The sequence below is a fragment of the Heptranchias perlo genome, chromosome 19 (assembly GCF_035084215.1).
Source record: "Heptranchias perlo isolate sHepPer1 chromosome 19, sHepPer1.hap1, whole genome shotgun sequence".
In the NCBI taxonomy this organism is placed as follows: Eukaryota; Metazoa; Chordata; class Chondrichthyes; order Hexanchiformes; family Hexanchidae; genus Heptranchias; species Heptranchias perlo.
In genome coordinates, this window is record NC_090343.1 from 47415482 (window position 1) to 47434409 (window position 18928).

General features: G+C 42.8%; 1 protein-coding gene across 1 annotated transcript in view; it reads right to left on the reverse strand.

The window, feature by feature from the left end:
• Nucleotides 1–5631: 5631 nt before the first annotated feature.
• pigt (phosphatidylinositol glycan anchor biosynthesis, class T) overlaps nucleotides 5632–18928 on the reverse strand; it is a 34176-nt gene continuing 20879 nt past the window's right edge. The window contains exons 10-12 of the mRNA XM_068000711.1: nucleotides 16999–17164; nucleotides 9636–9719; nucleotides 5632–7490 (exon numbers count right to left, since the gene is read on the reverse strand). Coding sequence (XP_067856812.1) covers nucleotides 7241–7490; nucleotides 9636–9719; nucleotides 16999–17164 — 500 coding nt within the window. The 3' untranslated portion in view covers nucleotides 5632–7240. The remainder of the gene's footprint in view (nucleotides 7491–9635; nucleotides 9720–16998; nucleotides 17165–18928) is intronic.

The window sequence follows — 18928 nt, forward strand, 5'->3', positions numbered from 1 at the left end:
GAAGGCAGATTCAACTATGGCTTTCAAAAGGGAATTAGGTAAGTACTTAAAGGGAAAAAAAATTGCAGGGGCATGGGGAAGGGGTGGGGGAGTGGTTCTAGCTGTATTGTTCTTGCAGAGAGCCGGTACAGGCTCGACAGGCCGAATGGCCTCCTTCTGTGCTATAACCATTCTGTGTGTTTCAATTTCAATTATCCTCTGGAAACAATAGACTAGCCTAAATTCACAAGTGAGAAATCCCAGTTCCTCTCACCTTTTAAGATGTTAAAGATTGGGAATGATGACTTTTCTCTCCTCTGTACATAAAACCTTGGTTTAACCATTTTGTTTTTTTATCCCCGTCAACAAATTAATTTCTGCTGAAGGTGAAACTGATCATAAAACCCAAGAGCTCCTCAAAGAATCTAATGATTCATTTTCCTTTAAGAAAGAACAAAAAACATTGTCTTTATATAGGGCATTTCATGACCTCAGGACATTCCAAAGCACTTCACAGCCAATGAAGTATTTTTGAAGTGTAGTCAGTTGTAATGTAGGGAAATGTGGCAGCCAGTTAGTGCACAGCAAGGTCCCACAAACATCAATGAGATAAATCACCAGCTAATCTGTTTCACTGAGTGTTGGTTAAGGGGTAAATGTTGGCCAGAACGCTGGGGAGGACACGTGCGTCCTCAAAACTTTTCACCGCTGTATCACTAACATACTTCTTTCTTTCATAGAAACATAGAAAATAGGAGCAGGAGTAGGCCATTTGGCCCTTCGAGCCTGCTCCGCCATTCAATATGATCACGGCTGATCGTCTATCTCAATACCATATTCCCACTCTCTCCCCATACCCCATTTTGCCTTTTGTGTCTAGAAATCTATCTAGCTCCTTCTTAAATATATTCAGTGACTTGGCCTCCACAGCCTCCTGTGGTAGAGAATTCCACAGGTTCACCACCCTCTGAGTGAAGAAATTTCTCCTCATCTCACTCCTAAATGTCCTACCCTGTATCCTGAGACTGTGACCCCTCATTCTGGACCCCTCAGCCAGGGGAAACATCCTCCCTGCATCCAGTCTGTCTAGCCCTGTCAAAATTTAAATGTTTCAATGAGATCCCCTCTCATTCTTCTAAACTCGAGTGAATACAGGCCGAGTCGACCCAATCTCTCCTCATATGACAGTCCTGCCATCCCAGGGATCAGTCTGGTGAACAAGGCAAGGCAAGCCCGTACACAGTAGCAGGGAGCAGGCAGCCATTGGAGGAGGGCCAGTCCTGCAGTTTTAAACCATCTTTCCCTCCTTCCCTTCTCACTTAAAGTTCATCCTTACATATAATGCAGGACAAATTTCTGCTGCTTTCAGAAGCCAACCATCTGTGTCTGCTCACCTATGCCACTAAATGCAAACTCTAGGCCCTCTTTTCCATTTCAGCTCCAGAACCTCACTCAGCCCTCAGGAAGCAGAAGATGATGATGAAGAGGGCAGCATTGCAAAACAGGAATCGTCACCTTACACTTGTAGATACCAGCTCAGAAACTAGCACCACATATGGTTCAGAGGATAAGCTCGAAGGATTTGCATGTGGAAGGGCAGGGGGTTAGGATGGACCAGGAAGCATCTTGCCAGAGGGGGAAGCTCACATCTTAGCCCCGCTGCGCAGGGTACAGATGGGAGCCATTGGGGGTGCATCATACATAAGATTGATGGCAATTCACAGGGACCTCCCAAATGCAGTGGACTGCCTACCAGCAAGCTTGCGCACAATGTCGGAGAGCATGGAGGAGTCCAGCTCCAACTTGTGTGCTGTCTTTGCTCACGGCATTGAGACCATGCAGTCAAACATGGAGCGTGTTGTCAGCTCTATGAGCACTGAAGGGGACCCACGGCAATAGAGCCTCTGGTGACAACTCTAACAAGTTTGATGGAAGCTCTGTGCTGCCATCTTGGCTCCGGGGCCTAGCATCTCCTCTGATTTACAAAGTCTGAAGGAGAGCGTAGAAAGGGGCTTCGAGGGGCTCCCAGCAGGCCTGGATTCCGTTCTTATGTAGAGCAGTGGGAATGCTGAGGTTCAGACCCTGAGAGTGGCTTTGGCATCATGGAGCACCTACTGTCCACATCATCTCTCAGGATGACAGCACACCTGCTCCCCTGCCAGCCTCTCAACCAGTGCCCTTACTTGTGCCGGACAGTCAGCTGGACCAGACTGCACCGGCCAAAGCTGAGTCCCAGCAATCTGCAGTCGGGTCATCAGTGGCCAGAGCTCCTCGAGTTTGCCCACCACAAATGTCCTCAGCGGAAGGCCAGCAGCTTTCCACCTCTCAAACCGGTAGCTACTTGGGAACCACCTCGTAGGAGCACTAGAAAAGGTAAAAGAGCACATAAAACAGGAACTAGGGCTTTGCACAAGGGTGATTTGTGGCTAGATAGCAGTTATGTAACCGTGTGAAATGAAGAATGGAGTTTATTGAATATAAAAATATTGGTCTTCATAACCTTAGTGATGTAACATGAACATCCATGAAGTTGTACAGTTTGAGGGCATTGATATGGTGGGTGTCAAGACTGGGTCAAATGGAAGGAGTGTTGATGCTCTGGACATGGGAGGAATTGATCAGGAGAGGAATTTGCTGCCTTACAGCTCTGCCAGCTCGTTGTACTGCTAAGCCGTGCACTTCTTCTGCATCGTCTGATTCCTCATCCCCTTCTTCATTTTCCTGCTCCATTTCTTCCTCCTGACACAGCTCCAAGGCAACCTCCCTTCTACAGCAAGATTGTGCAGCATGCGGCAAACGATAACCAATCTTCAGACCCACTCTGGGCTGTACTGAAGGAGCCCTCCCGAGCTGTTACAGTCTGAGTCAGAAGGCTGTGGGTTCAACTCTCATCCAGAGACTTGAGCAAATAATCTACGACACTTCAGTGCAGTACTGAGGGAGTGCTGGACTGTCAGAAGTGCCGACTTTCGGATGAGACGTTAAACCAGAGACTTCTGTCCTCTCAGGTGGATGTAAAAGGTCCCATGGCACTATTCGAAGAAGAGCTGGGGAATTCTCCTGGTGTCCTGGACAATATTTATCTCTCAACCAATGTTACTTAAAGAACATATCTGGTCATTATCTCATTGCTGTTTGTGGGACCTTGTTGTGCACATTTCCTACAACAGTGACTACACTTCAAAAGTACTTCATTGGCTGTAAAGTGCTTTGGGAAATCCTGAGGTTGTGAAAGGTGCTATATAAATGCAAGTTCCATCTTTCTTTCTTTAAATCAAGCCAGGGGTCAGCTTTTGAAACACACAGCACGCAACACGCAACAGGCAGGCCATTCTACCAACCAAGCCAGCACTTTTGCAACATGCTAAACAAACCGCTCCTCAGGAAGGGCATGGTTCTCACCTTTAGTCCGGCCCATACTTACCTAATGAAGACAACTGTGGATGGAAGCTCACAGCAGAAGGATGGGAACCACTATAGTCCTCTTTACCATAGCAGCGCGTTACGCATTAATTCATCGTGGTTCAACGCGATGCTGCAGTTGTGCAAAAGCAGCCTTGAAGTGTTTGGCCTTTGCTTCTGCTGAATGGATTGAATAATAACCTGACAGTGCTGTGTCTAAAGTTGGATCGAATCCCATTCAACAACAGCTTTTAATACTGGCGGATAAATAAGACTGAATTGACATTCCATAACTAATTTGTTTTTAGATGGAGCCATTTTTCTTGCAAGGGAATAGTGCAACTTTTTGGTTTAATTAAATCTTGAAAACTTTATTTTTGGTGAATTGTTCAGTGCGTTTTAAATAAACAAATGGGAAAGTAAGGCAACGGTAATATTTTTCCCAACATGGGAAGGAGGGAAAGAAAGACAGACAGACAGAAAGAAAGAAAGCACCCCCTCCCAACAGAATCGCTGTGCCGTTTTATGCTTTGTCGTGAGATGCACAATTCAAGACTGTCATTGCTGCAGCATCAGAGAAGCTACAAATCTTTTGAAAATGGCTGAGCGCTGCAACACATTTAATTTACAAAGAAATAAACCTTTTTTTTGTTGATGAGAGAAACACAAGCTTGTGAGAAGGCCCTGTTTACAAGAGAATTTTTTTTTAAAAAGGGGGAATAAAAACATAAATGCTGGGAATCCGAAATGAGGAAAAGTGCTGGAAAAGCGCAGTCAGCATCTTAGAGACAGTTAGTGATCCTTCTTCAGAATAGGCCAGTTCTGTCGAGCAGTCCCACTCGAAACTCCAACCACGGAGACGCTGCTTATCCCGCTGTATACGTCTACCATTCTCCCTTTTTGTTTGGTGATATCCATGAATAGAATCAGTGCTGCCTGTGGAAACCACAGGTTGAAGGGCTGGTCAGGTGTCATACCTCTGGGATGTCCCCTCCATATCCTTTCCTGCCATCAAATAAATCCTCCGCCCCTCCCACCCACACAACGAAGTACACAGTTGACGTCAATAGGACACCACAGGTTCCAACCATCCAGGATTATTCAGGAATTATTACCTGGTAGAACCTCCTCCAGCCCTATTGCCCATTCAGTTTCTGTCTCTCATGGATCAACACCTCTGCCCCCACCATCGTCAGAGGCAAAGATAAATTACATCGAATTTTTACAGCACAGAAACAGGCCATTCGGCCCAACAGGTCCAAACCGGTGTTTATGTTCCACACGAGCCGCCTCCCTCCCTACTTCATCTAACTCAAGAAAGAAAAAAAAGAACTTGCATTTATAAAGTGACTATTAAGGCCTCAGGACATCCCAAAGCACTTTACAACCAATTAAGTACTTTTTGAAGTGTAGTCACTGTTGTAATATAAGAAACGTGGCAGCTAATTTGGCACAGCAAGATCCCACAAACAGCAATGTGATAATGACCAGATAATCTGTTTTAGTGATGTTGGTGGAGGGATAAATGCGGGTCCAAATATCAGGCCGAACTCCCCTGCTCTTCTTCGAAATAGTGCCCTGGGATCTTTTATATCCATCAGAGGGGGCAGACGGGGCCTCGGTTTCTTAGATCCCCAAGAAGCCTCCGACAGTGCAGCACTCCCTCAGCACTGCACTGGAGTGTCAGCCTAGATTTTGTGCTCAAGTCTCTGGAGTGGAACTTGAGCCCACAACCTTCTGACTCAGAGGCGAGAGTGCTACCCACTGAGCCATGGCTGACAAAGCCTTCAGCAATCTTGGTCGCATCCTCCTGAACCCTCTCCCTAAACCCCTCCCATTTGCTTCATCTTTTTGGTCCTCTATCTCAACCACTACCCGCCACCACACCCGTCCATTTCTTCTCCATGAAGCATCTTGAGATTTCCTACATTAAAGGTGCTACATAAATGCAAGCTCTTGTTATTGTATAGCAGATTCCTGGAAGGCCTGCCTTTTCTAAAGCATATTACACTTTTAAAAAATCAATTCTAACATTTTGCTTAGTTTTCACAACGTTGGACACTCATTTAGGAAATGAATCACTTCGAACTCTCAATCCCCGAGGACACAATTATCCATTTGGCTCCCCTCAATTTGCGTATCACGCAATAATGTTCACAGACAGCTTGCTAGTGCTAGATAGACATCAAACTTTGACATTCTTAATGAAAGGAACTCACTGACTGAAACAAACACAGTACCAGGAAGAGGAAGGGGGCAGGCAATTTTTATTTAATGAATGAACTCATCGTAGAGGAGAGTTTTTAGGGGTGCAATTCATTAACTGCCCCTTAGTGACATTTACCTCACTTGAGAGGCTTCAATCCCATGACTCACTGTAAAACAAAAGACACTGAATGATCGAAGTGTATTATAGTAACTGGTAGTGAGAGAATATCCTCTTACCATTGTTATAACCTTCAATGGGGTATTGCAATCCATGTTATAACTCAGCAAGCACTTTTATTTTAAAGATAAATTTCAGTTAGTCCCACTACTTTTCTGCTATTTGAAAACAGGTGCCTGAGTTTAGAAGTGAGGAGATCGAGTTCCTCACTACAAGAAGAGACTGGAAATGGAGAACGAGGTCCCCAGAATCACAGGAGGAGCATGAGGCTGGACATGGAGACAGAGTTACTTAAAGTGAAGATTGGAAATGAGGGTCTTGAGCCCCTCACAAGCTGCAGAAAGTGATCTGAAATGAGACTTTGCACCTTTCCCAGCTAGGGATAAGGATTGGGGATTGGAGAAAAAACATGTGTAGTTCAGAAGCCGAAGGCTGGGGTTATGGACTGGAATTAAGGAGCAAAGGGGGGGGCACATGGTCAAGATTGGGGTCGGGGACTGAAATGGAGGAGCACAAATGAGCCCTGAACATGCTACTTAAAAATATGAAATATCAACTACAAAATTATGACATCTAAACCTATGCACAATCTTTTCCTGAGCTTGCTACCAATGAAAGGATTCAATCCAATTTTTAAAAATCATTGGTATCACTCGGTCATTCCTTATTCTTGTTTTTTTTTGTTTAACAAGGGCTGGTCAGAAGTGACTTTGCAACAGTTGTTTTGAGTTGAATGGCTGTTGCAAGCTCCTCTCTAATGACACAGGGAGGCCAATGCCCTCCACTCGCAGTGTGATTGACAAAGGGGCTCTGCGGAAATGTCTGTCGTCAGGTTTCCCGGCCGTCAATTCAAACCGTAGAGGGGCTGATAGCACGAACGGGAGCTACCAGCGGGGAATGGAGCGGCAAGTCGTGGACAGTGCACCCCTGAATGATGGGCAAAGCCCCCCCTCCCCCCATTAGTAGCACTCATTTGTAAAACAGTCCCCCAAAATGAACAAGTGTGATTAAGAGGGCTGGAATACACAGAGGTTTAAATGGAGATAAGAGTTTGCATTATACGACACATCAGATGAATCCTCGCAATACAGGCGCACCTTATATCTCAGTTTATCACTTTTGCAGATGCCTTTGCCCCCTCACTGCCCGTAGGCAAACAAGCAATTCTATCCGCATCACCCACATGCCACTGACCCTCAACTGGCATCATCCACACTTCACAACAATCAGGTTCACAGTGGCTGACCTGGTTAACAGTAGGTTGCACAGCACGTCAAAGATTTCCACATACCAATCCGCAAGTTCAGGCATTAATTTAACTCAGCTGCAGGGGAGCACTGGCTTCCAATTCGTCCCAACTGAAAAACACGGTGAAACCACTGCGCTGTTAACATGCAATTAATCCAACTCAGAAGCAGCCGCTGGTTGTGATATGTGCTCTGCCCAGCCTCTGCTTTAGTAAGTATGAAGATTTCAGATGGGTGGGACCCCACGCAATCTACGGATTACATTAGCAATCCTCTTTGCCACCCCGCCGCTGGGCTCGACAATCTGGAAGGTCCTCGTGAGGAGATTGTAGAAGGAGCCGTAGCCAACTGCTACCACGGTACAGGTCAGGCAGATGACATTGTAGGGCATGCTGAAATCAGGAGTCGGCAAATTCACCAGCAAGGCCTCGGTGTAGAGTCTGACAAAGTAAATGGAGGAGTCGATGGATGGAAACCTGCAGTAATATACATATTACACTGGTTAAAAAATGGCTCTTGTTGCTCTTCCAAAAGTAACAGTCTATAAATACCGCTCTACATAATTAATAAAATAAAGAAATAGTTTGATGGTATATGATTCATTAAACCAATAATCTTCAAACTTTTCCCAGGATTTACCCTGCAAATATAGATGTATTCCCAGTGTCTCTCCTGCAAATATAGATGTAATTATAAGATGCCCATTGCAAATACTCACTCTCTTCCAGGGCACTCCCCCCTGCAAATCTACACTCCTGAAACCCCCACACCCTTCATAAGTATTTACTCAATCCCAGGGTAAGCCTGCTAAATATCAAAACATTCCTGGGGACTCCCTGTTCTAACTTAAGGATATTAGTGCTGAAAACATTACTGAATTCTAACTGTGAATCAGTGACAACAATAACAATTTGCATTTATATAGCACCTTTAACGTCGTAAAACATCCCAAGGCGCTTCACAGGAGCGTTATCAGGCAAAATTTGACACCGAGCGACATAAGGAGGTATTAGAATAGGTGGTCAACAAGGTAGGTTTTAAGGAGCGTTTTAAAGGAGGAGAGAGAGGTAGAGAGGGGGAGAGGTTTAGGGAGGGAATTCCAGAGCTTAGGGCCTAGGCAGCTGAAGGCACGGCTGCCAATGGTGGAGCAATTAAAATCGAGGATGCGCAAGAGGCAAGAATTGGAGGAGTGCAGAGATCTCAGAGGTTTGTAGGGCTGGAGGAGGTTACAGAGATAGGGAAGGGCAAGGCCACGGGGGATTTGAAAAAAAGGATGAGAATTTTTAAATCGAGGGGTTCCCGGACCGGGAGCCAATGTAGGTCAGCGAGCACAGGGGTGATGAGTGAACGGGACTTGGTGCAAATTAGGATGAGCTTTTTGGATGAGCTCAAGTTTATGGAGGGTTGAAGATGGGAGGCCGGCCAGGAGATCATTGGAATATCTAGTCTAGAGGTAATAAAGGTATGGATGAGGGTTTCAGCAACAGATGAGCTGAGGCAGGGGTGGAGACGGACGATGCTACGGAGGTGGAAATAGGCAGTCTTGATGATGTAGGGGATGTGTGGTCGGAAGCTCATCACAGGGTCAAATAGGATTCCAAGGTTGCGAACAATCTGGTTCATCCCCAGGCAATGGCCAGGGAGAGGGATGGAGTCGGTGGCTAGGGAATGAGATTGCAGCGAGAACCGAAGACAATGGCTTAAAGCTTAAGACCTGGCACGACAGCCAGCTGCAATATTAATGTGCTGGACTCGTAGTTAGGAAAGAGCTGAATTAACACACGTGGCAGAAATTGATGCAGCCCTAACAACGACTGCTTTTAAATTGACAAACCCAGGTGAAGAACCAAGGCTCCTGGTGCATCACACAACCCGAGGTTAGAAAGAGTGGGAAAAAAGATGACATAAAACAAAAAGTACTGATTAGAAGATGTCAAGCTTAGATGTTGAAATATTGCAGGAGGAAGGGAAGACTGAGGGGAAGACTAGCACATGACCGCTCACTCCAGATGTCGCACTTTGTTACAAATGCAAAACCATCTTTAAAAGAAAAAGGAACAAAGCCAGGCATTTTCAATCTACAAGAAATCCCCCCAGCAGCAGAAAACAGCTTCTAACTGACGATGTGAATCACAGTTAAAAGAAAGCATTTAAGAACCTAGTCTGGCCTGAGGATCTGCAAAGACCATTCAGCCTCGAACTGACCTTAAGACGCTCTAACAATTACATCTTGTGGCCTTAAAGGGGGCATGAGAGGTTACGCACTGCTACAATTTAGCAGCTGCATAATACATTATATGTTATATGGTATAATATGCCTGTCCTTTTAAAACACTGTCCCCTCTAATCTACCACGAGCAGCATCACAGGAGATTCACTAATGTTTCTACAAAGGTCAAGTCAGCTCCGAAACACGCTGTCAAGCTCACTAAACATCCGCCAGCCATTTCCCCCAATACTTCATCAGCGTTCACTGTTTGGAACCAGTCATTCTGCTATTTCTTTCAACTGTTAATTGTTTTGAGATTTTAAAAGTAAGGTTCTGAGCATGAGACCTCCTTTTTTGACTGGTCAGAGGCAAGTTAAAGGGTCGGAAAATAGTTCAGATCACTTGTACTTACACTCTGGTGAAAATAGGCCTGAGTTTAGTGCTATTGGTTTCCATGGTTACGCTGCTCGGCACCAGAGCACTCAGCACAGATGAGCTGCAAAGGAAAAGAAGCAGTGAGGAAAATATCAAACACAGCATCGATCTATTAGTGGACCTCCCACGGCATTGCTTGTGGCTGCTCTGGGGTCCGCAGTATTGTCGTCATATTTAACTGCTAACCTGGCCTGTCCCTTTAGGGCCACTGCTCAAGTACTTTCCGCAAGAATCCAGGTAATTTTAGCTACGGCTAAACTGCTGGCACAATTAGAGGCGAGTAAATGGCTTCTAAATTTCAGGCTCCAGCTCAGAAGAACTCGAGGTGAAATGTCTGGCCTTCTTTCTCTTCAGTACTTTTATCTGTAACATAGTTTGACATCTGGAACGAGGCAGGCACATGTTAGACACGAGACTTCTATCTATTCGACGAGGAGTTCCCCTGTGGCACTGATCACAGTGAGTTGGAGGATACGGTGTTGTATAACAATTGGGTTGCAGTGTCATGTAACACAATGTATTATCAAGGCCCTGACTTAATGACTGAATAACTCAAATTCCATTTTTATTGCAGGAATAGCAACTAAATATTTAATCAGAAAGGACAGGGAAGGAAGAAGAGGGTAGAGTAACTGTACTAATTAGGAATAACACAATGGCAGTAGAAAAAAGGAACATATCTAACAGAAGGATAGAAACAGATTCCATACGGATTGAAATAAAAGATGAGAAGGGATCGATCACTAATAGGGGTATACTACAGACCACCTAATAGTGGAAAGGATGTGGAGAATGAAATATGTAAGCAAATATGTGAAATGAGTAAAGGGCATAGAATAATAATCAATTTTAACTACCCCCAAATAAACTGGCAACACGAGGTAGGTAAAGGGATATAGTGAATGAAGTTTTTACAGTGTGTGCAGGACTCCTTTCTTATCCAGTGTGTAAAAAGCCCAACAAGAGAGGAAGCACTGCTGAATCTAGTAATGGGAGATAAACCAGAACAGATAAGAGAAGTAAGGAAAGGGGAACATCTAGGCAATAGTGATCAGAACATAATAAGGTGCAAGTTAAAGATTGAGAAGGACATAAATAAGACAAATACCAAAGTAATAAATTGGAAAAAAGCTGATTTTGAGGGGATGAGAATGGAACTAGGGAAAATAAACTGAAAAAATTTATTGACAAACAAAGAAATAGAACAGCAGTGAGAAACATTTAAAACAATGCTCAATTAAGTCCAGGAGAAATATATCCACTAAAAAGCAAGAACAAACTAGCCAGTAATGACGCACCATGGATGAATAAAGAGATAAGGACAAAATTGAAACTAAAGAAAAAGGCATACACTAAGTACGTAGACTATAAAAGAGAGGATGACAAAAGGGAATATGAAAAGGTTAGGAAAGAAGTCCAAAAAAAATTAGGAAAGCAAAGAGAAGCTACAAAATTAAATTATCAAGGAATATCAAAAAAATAGTAAAATATTCTACAGACACATAGATAACAAAAGAAAAATCAGAACAGGGATTGGGCCACTAAGGGATACACATGATAAACTCATAGGTAATGACAGCAAAATAGCAGAAATATTAAATAATTACTTTGCCTCAGTATTTACCAGGGAGACTAAAATGGTGGGCATGGCATTGGAAGAAGAGATCAAAAAAGATATAAAAACATTTAAGATAGAAAGGGGGGAGATAATTCATAAACTAATCAAACTTAGAGAGGATAAACCCCTGGTCCGGATAGATTGCATCCATGCATACTAAAAGAAGCTAGGGAAGAGATAGCAGAGGCACTATTACATATATATAAAAATTCATTAGAAGGACTGGCGGACAGCTAATGTGATTCCTATATTTAAAAAGGGAGATAGAACAAGTCCAGGGAACTATAGACCAATTAGCTTAACGTTGGTGTCAGGAAAGATAATGGAATCCTTACTCAAAGATGTAATAGAAAAACATCTAGAAACTGAAAATATAATAAAGAGTAGTCAACACGAATTTCAAAAGGGAAGGTCATGCTTGACCAACCTTATTGAATTCCTTGAAGACGTAACAGAAAGAGTAGACAAGGGTAATGCAGTTGATGTAATATATTTGGATTTTAAAAGGCCTTCGATAAGGTACTGCATAGCAGACTCATGACTAGGGTCAGAACATGCGGAGTCAGGCGACAAGTAGCAGAATGGATAGCAAGCTGGCTACAAAACAGCAAACAGACAGTAGAGGTTAAAGGTAGTTACTCAAACTGGCAAAAGGTGGGAAGTGGTGTTCCACAAGGATCGGTGCTGGGACAACAGTTCACAATTTACATAAATGACTTGGACTCGGGAATCGGAAGTAAAATTTCAAAATTTGCGGAGGTCACCAAATTGGGGGGTGTAGTTAATACTGAAGACTGCGACAAAATACAGGTTGATATTAATAAACTTGAAGAATGGGCATATAATTGGCAAATGAATTTCAATATAGGTACGTGTGAGGTGGTACATTTTGGTAGGAATAATGAGGCCACATACCCCTTGGAAAATAAGAGTCTAAACGGGATAGAGGAGCTGAGGGATTTAGGGGCACAGATACACAAATCACTAAAAGGAACGACGCAGGTTAATAAAAGCATTAAAAAAGCGAACCAAACACTGGGGTTTCATTTCTCGAGGGACAGAATTGAAAAGCAGAGAAGTTATGTTAAACTTGTATAGAACCTTGGTTAAACCACACTTGGAATACTGCAAACATCTCTGGTCTCCACACTATAATAAAGGATATAGAGGCACTGGAGAAGGTACAAAAAAGATTTACTAGGATGATAACAGAAATGAGAGGTTATACCTATCAGGAAAGATTGAATAGGGTGGGACTCTTCTCTCCAGAAAAGAAGACTGAAGGGTGACCTAATAGAGATCTTTAAGATTATGAAAGGGTTTGATAGGGTCAACGTAGAGAAGATGTTTCCACTTGTGAGGGGGACCAGAACTAGGGGCCATAAATATAAAATAGTCACTAACAAATCCAATAGGCAATTCAGGAGAAACTTCTTCACCCAGAGAGTGGTTAGAATGTGGAACTCGCTACCACAAGGAGTAGTTGAGCAACTAGCATAGATACATTTAAGGGGAAGCTTGATAAACACATGAGAGAGAAGGGAATAGAAGGATATATTGATAGGGTTAGATGAAGAAGGGTGGGAGGAGGCTCACGTAGGGCATTAACACCGGCATAGGCCTGTTGGGCCGAATGGCCTGTTTCTGCGCTTTATATTATTTGTAATTCTTTGTATTCCGGGATTTTTCTCATGCTTTGGAGATAGAAATGAGGGACAAAGGCACATAATTCAGAAATCGGAGAAACAATGCCAACTGGTCCATGCCTGATCTTGAGTTGAAAACTGTAAATGGGTGCCCTTCATTTTATATGGATTTCTTTACCATATGTATATTTAATTTTTAGCCTCTACCATTTTAAAACAGGTGGATGTAGGTACCTGGTATTTAGTACTACTGGACAGGTAGGGAGGGGTGTAGCTTCACTGGAGGCAGTTCCGGGCTTTGGTAGTACTAAGGTGGTGATCCTAGAGTTTGTAAGCACTTGCGCGGGGGTGGAGGAGGAAACTGGGGCTTGGCAGAACCGGGAGGGTGGAATGTGGGGTTTGGCGCACTGGTGCGCTTCTGGATTCTGGAATTGAGTATTGAGGAAAGGGAGTGGGCATGAGCCTGAAGTACTGGGAGGGGAAGGGTCTCGGTTCTGGCAAAACTGGTTTATAAGTTTCTAAGAGATCACGGCAAACATTGAATTCAGTGTTTTGTGATTGATTCCTGGATATATCTAAGTCTCTGTCTGTCTCACACATTCACAAAGTTGTCACTAATTAGAATTACATTTTTTAATTATTGACAAAATACAGGGTGATGATAATCAAAGCCTGTTTGCCTGAGAAGCCTATAAAATTCAGTTCATTTGCTTTTTGGGAAAAGAAAAATAAACTCAAATTAGGATGCAGATAGACATTCTCTCCCTTGCTGTCTCAATTTCACACTCTAAGTAAAAAAAAAGTTAAAGCTTTTATTTAAAAATGTACATAGAAATACATAGAAGCAGGCTGTGGAAATGGAAGTAGTGTAAAACTGAAATAAAATGAAGGAGTCACCATGTGTAAGGGATAGTGGATAATTAATGCAGAGGTTCAATAATGTTCTGAAACAGAGGGCTCATAGGTAACCTCGTCAGACACAGGTGAGGTCACTACAGACGCCAATTAACAAACAATGGGTCAATGAATGAAGTAAGATGTAAGCTAATCAAGGAGATGGGACAGGTTGTAGAATAGGATAAACTAATCATCAGGGCGCAGGAAAAGGGAACAAATGTGTAATCAAGGAGGTGGGACAGATTATAGGATAGTATAAACCAGAAGGAAAAACCCCAGATAGCAGCGAGAACCTAGGAGCAACACTCGCCAGCAGGGACCTGGGGACAGAAACCCTACGTAGAGGTTTGGACAGAGATTGATCACCTCGGACCAAATCGGGTAATATCAATATAAGTTGTGAGTCTTACATTTTGGAATTGTACTTTAAACTACAAACAGTGTTTGTTAAGCATTTATTAAAGATAAATCTTTGTAAGCGAAATCTGTTGCCGGTGTGTTTGTTTGGCCCAAACTTACATTTGAACCCTAAAAGGAAAGGTTGCTAACCTATTTGTTCGATCTTTCGAACATCTAGCGAAATCGGAGCAACAATGCCAACTGGTCCATGCCTGAGCTTGAGTTGAAAACCTACTCAAATCTGTCATCCAATGCGTATTCAAATCATTGCCAAAATGTAAACTGAAATACTGTTATGCGAAGAGACACGATTTGACTTTTCACTGGGAAAAATAAGTAAGATAATTCAAACAAATAAATCTATAACACGTGTGTAATCGGTAGTCTGTCATGTTTAAAATGAGGACTTTCTTCCCCCCCCTCACCCCGCAGGTATGTACACCCTACTCTAAAAAATATTCAATAGAAACTTTACCTAAATAAAGGTTTTGAAACTTATCCACAAGCTTTTCTTCAAATAATTTTGAAAATCAACCAAGTAGAGAATGCTGGAAACTGAGGAGAAACTTTTGAACAGTCAGGTTAACTAAATGCTACTGAAGCATCCTGGGAACGTGCACACTGCACATGCTCATACTGTAAAATCTGGCTTCAGCTGACTACAGTCAAAACTCTGGACAAAAATATCAAGTCTGGCACAAGGCTTTTAGAGTAAAAATTTAATGATCGTGATAAAAGACAATTGAATGGATATATTTAATCACGTTATTGTGAAATATGTCATTTATATAATGTTTAAAGCCTTATTTTGGACATTAAAATTTTAGTTAGTGAAGAAAAAGGCTGGACAAGTTTTTTTTCAAAAAGCATTTGAAGTGATTCAATTAGTTCATTGTTTTTTTTATTATTGGTAGGTTCCCCTGTCTGGCTATTCGGGGTTTGTTGTTTTCATAAGTCCTTAGTAGTTTCTCATGGACAGTTTTCTAGCTGCTTTCCTCACTTTTGATTCATACATTCCCTATGTCTACACTTCTGATTTGCTATTGTTTTATTTTGAGACAATCAACAAAGTGGGCAGAAGTGTGAAAAGTGGAAGTATGTGTTAAGTGCAAAACTTTTAATATATTATATAGATAGATGATGAGTTTTTCTAACCTAGAGCCAGACATTTACAAGCAGATACAATTGATCTCTGTGTGACCTGCATTTATGAGCAGCTATAGTTACTTGCATTCGCCTATTTCTATCGCTTCCCCAGATTAGGTAATTGAACAGTAACCTTAAAGGGACAGGCAACATTAGCAGCTATATATGACAACCATGCTCCTGATCCCAGACGACCTGTGAGCAACACCACAGGACGTACGCTAGAATTATTAAATAGACTTTGCTCCCACAGCAAATTAAAATGAACAGATTCTTGTACAGCATCAACACAGCTGCAATAATCAAGGGATTCTGGGATAATCGGTCACAACTGGACCACTCCAAATAACCTGGTGCCCCATCAGCAAGAACAGGAGTATTTTGCAACAAGTCTCACAATGTTGAGATCTGTAGGTATCAGATGAGTACAACACACCATGTTAGGGAGCTGTGGCAGTGGGGAGGTGCTGCAGCACCCTATTCAATTGGCCCATCACCACCAGTTGTTTTAAAGTGAGAACCAAACTAAATAAGGAACAAAGTTGTACAGCGTAAGGCATACAACCTGATCAGAATATTTCACTCATCAAAACATCCAACCATTTCCAGATCATTCATTCCTTTATGAGCCTGAATAGAGTTTTAGTCACCAGTGAGGAGGCATTAATGCCTGGTTTAAAAAAGCATTCTAAGGGCATCCTTTGCATTTCAAAAGCACACACATTTATCTACATTATTTCTATACTATATTAAAATTCTTGTGTATAGCATGTATTTCCTATAAGTATCATATTTACTTCCTGTCACACTTCAATGACTGGTTCAACCTAAAACAGCAGCAAATCAGAATTGAAGAGGTAGGGAATCAAAGGCAAGGAAAGCAGCTAGAGAAATCAGTTCTGACAGACTGGTTCTGACAGAAAATTGTGCATTATGTGGCTTAACACCGCTATTATTATGGAACAGCATATCTTTCAACTCATCTAAATTTTAAGATTATGCCCCCTTGTTCTGGATTCCCCCACCAGAGGAAATAGTTTCTCTGCATCTACCCTATCAAATCCTTCTATCATTTTAAACACCTCAGTTAAATTACCCCTCAACGGAATACAAATCAAGTTTATGCAACCGGTCACCATAATTTAACCCTATAAGCCCTGGTATAATTCAGGTAAATCTGCAAGGCCCTCCAAGGCCAATATATCCTTCTTGAGGTTCAGTGCCCAAAACTGAACATAGTATTCCAGATACAGTCTGACCAAGGCTCAGTACAACTAAAGCATAATTTCCTCATTTGTATCCAAACCCCTTGAGATAAAGGCCAACATTCCATTAGCCTTTTTGATTATTCTATGTACCTGTGCACTAGCTTTTAGTGATTTGTTCACATGGACACCTAAATCTCTTTGCTCCTCCACAGCTCCTAGTTCCTCACCATTAAGAAAATATTGTGGTTTGTCTCTCTTGGATCCAAAGTGGATGACCTCACACTTACGCTCCTGGGATTTGCCATTTCATCTTTCCCCCTCATGTTTCTTTCCCTTCTTTTGTTCTTAAAATACTACTTGAAATCATGTCCTGCTTGCAAACTGAGCTCAACAATACCAGGCTCCACTGCACTTCCACCTCCTTACCCAACATAGAATCCATGATTGGGATCAGGAGGGTACTCGGTCCATTTCAACAGTGCCCTCTCAAACTCGATGCCGATCTTAGTGATGGAGTTGGCAGGCAGCTGAATCAGCATCTCCAGTAGATGGGGGCACTCTCGGTCTTTGGCCGGCTGATAATGGATATAACCTATCACCAAACACACATGGTACAAGGAATTGTGAGTTGTGGCCAAATGACTGTAACAATGTTTATTATGAAAACAATGATGCTGTAATGTAAATGATAAGATAGCAGATAGTGACATTGTAATGTTAAATTGTAATGAAAGTATTCACTGGAGTCCAATTTATGTAGTACACCCAGCAACCTAGAGGATCTTGCAGTCAGTGAGGCAGAGTACTTGATAGGCCTAGTCCCTTTAACCTGGGCCAGAAGGTACATATCCTACAAGACTAAGGAAAACTAAGGAGGAAATTTGTGGGACACTGATTATAACTATGGAGGAATCACTAAGCACAGGATTGGGAGAAAACAAACAAATGTAGTACTGATATTTAAAAAGTGACAAAACTGGCCAGAGCATCTACAGGCCCATCAGCTTAACACCAAACATCAGGTAAAATAACTGCATCTATTCTAAGGGGTAGGCTAAAGGAGTACCGACGTTGCTAGGACGTCAAGGGGAAGATCCTACCTGACTTCTTTGAGGATGTTAGATACGGTAAATGGTGGCACTCATTAGGATATATTTTATTCACAGTTTCAGAAAGCTTTCGACAAAGGTCCATACAAAAGACTTTTAATTGAACTAAACAGGAATCTATAATAGAACATGGGGATGGACAAGAAAATAGTTAAAAAATACAGAAAGCAAGAAAGTTCTCATGAGAAGTGTAGCGAGACTAGCCGTGGTGGAGACAAAGTGGAGCACTGAGTGCAGTCCCACGAGGTGCATGGCCCTCTACTGTTTCTAATGACTTGGATACTAGCCAAGGCTACTAGAGCAAGTCAGAGACTGGGTATTCTGCAGGAAGTATCTCACCTCCTGACTCCCCAAAGCCTTTCCACCATCTACAAGGCATAAGTCAGGAGTGTGATGAAATACTCTCCACTTGCCTGGATGAGTGCAGCTCCAACAACACTCAAGAAGCTTAACACCATCCAGGACAAAGCAGCCTGTTTGATCGACAGCCCATCCACCAGTTTAAACAGCCACTCCCTCCACCACCAGCGCACCGTGGCTGCAGTATGTCTACAGGATGCACTGCAGCAACTCGCCAAGGCATCCTCGACAGCACTTCCCAAACCCACATCCTCCAACGCTCAGAAGGATAAGGTCAGCAGGTGCATGGGAACACTACCACCTCCACGTTCCCCTCCAAGTCACACACCATCCTGACTTGGAAATATATCGCCGTTCCTTCATCATCGCTGGCTCAAAATCCTGGAGCTCCCTATCTAACATCACTGTGGGAGAACCTTCACCAAAAGGACTGCAGCGGTTCAAGAAGGCGGCCCACCACCACCACCTTCTCAAGGGCAATTAGGGATGGGCAATAAATGCTGGCTTTGCCAGTGACGCCCACATCCCATGAATGAATAAAAAAAACATTTTTTTTAAAGAAATACTGAAAGCTGGGTGGTAATTTTCACCTTAACCTCCTGGGCTGTAACGTGCGGAGCGGATCGCCTGCCTGTCGTAAAACCTGTCCAATTTTATCCACATTGGATTGAATGGGATGAAAATCGGACGAGTTCTATAACAGGCAGCGGTCCGCTCCGCACATTACAGCCCAGGCAGTGAAGGTGAAAATTACCCAGCAGAGGTCTAGAGCGAAAGCGACTAAGGGACATTCCATGGAAGTGTTAAATGGTATAGATATGGTAAACCCCTATGATTCCTTCAAAGCAAGCCAGGAAAGTAGAACCAAAGGATATAAATGGAAATCA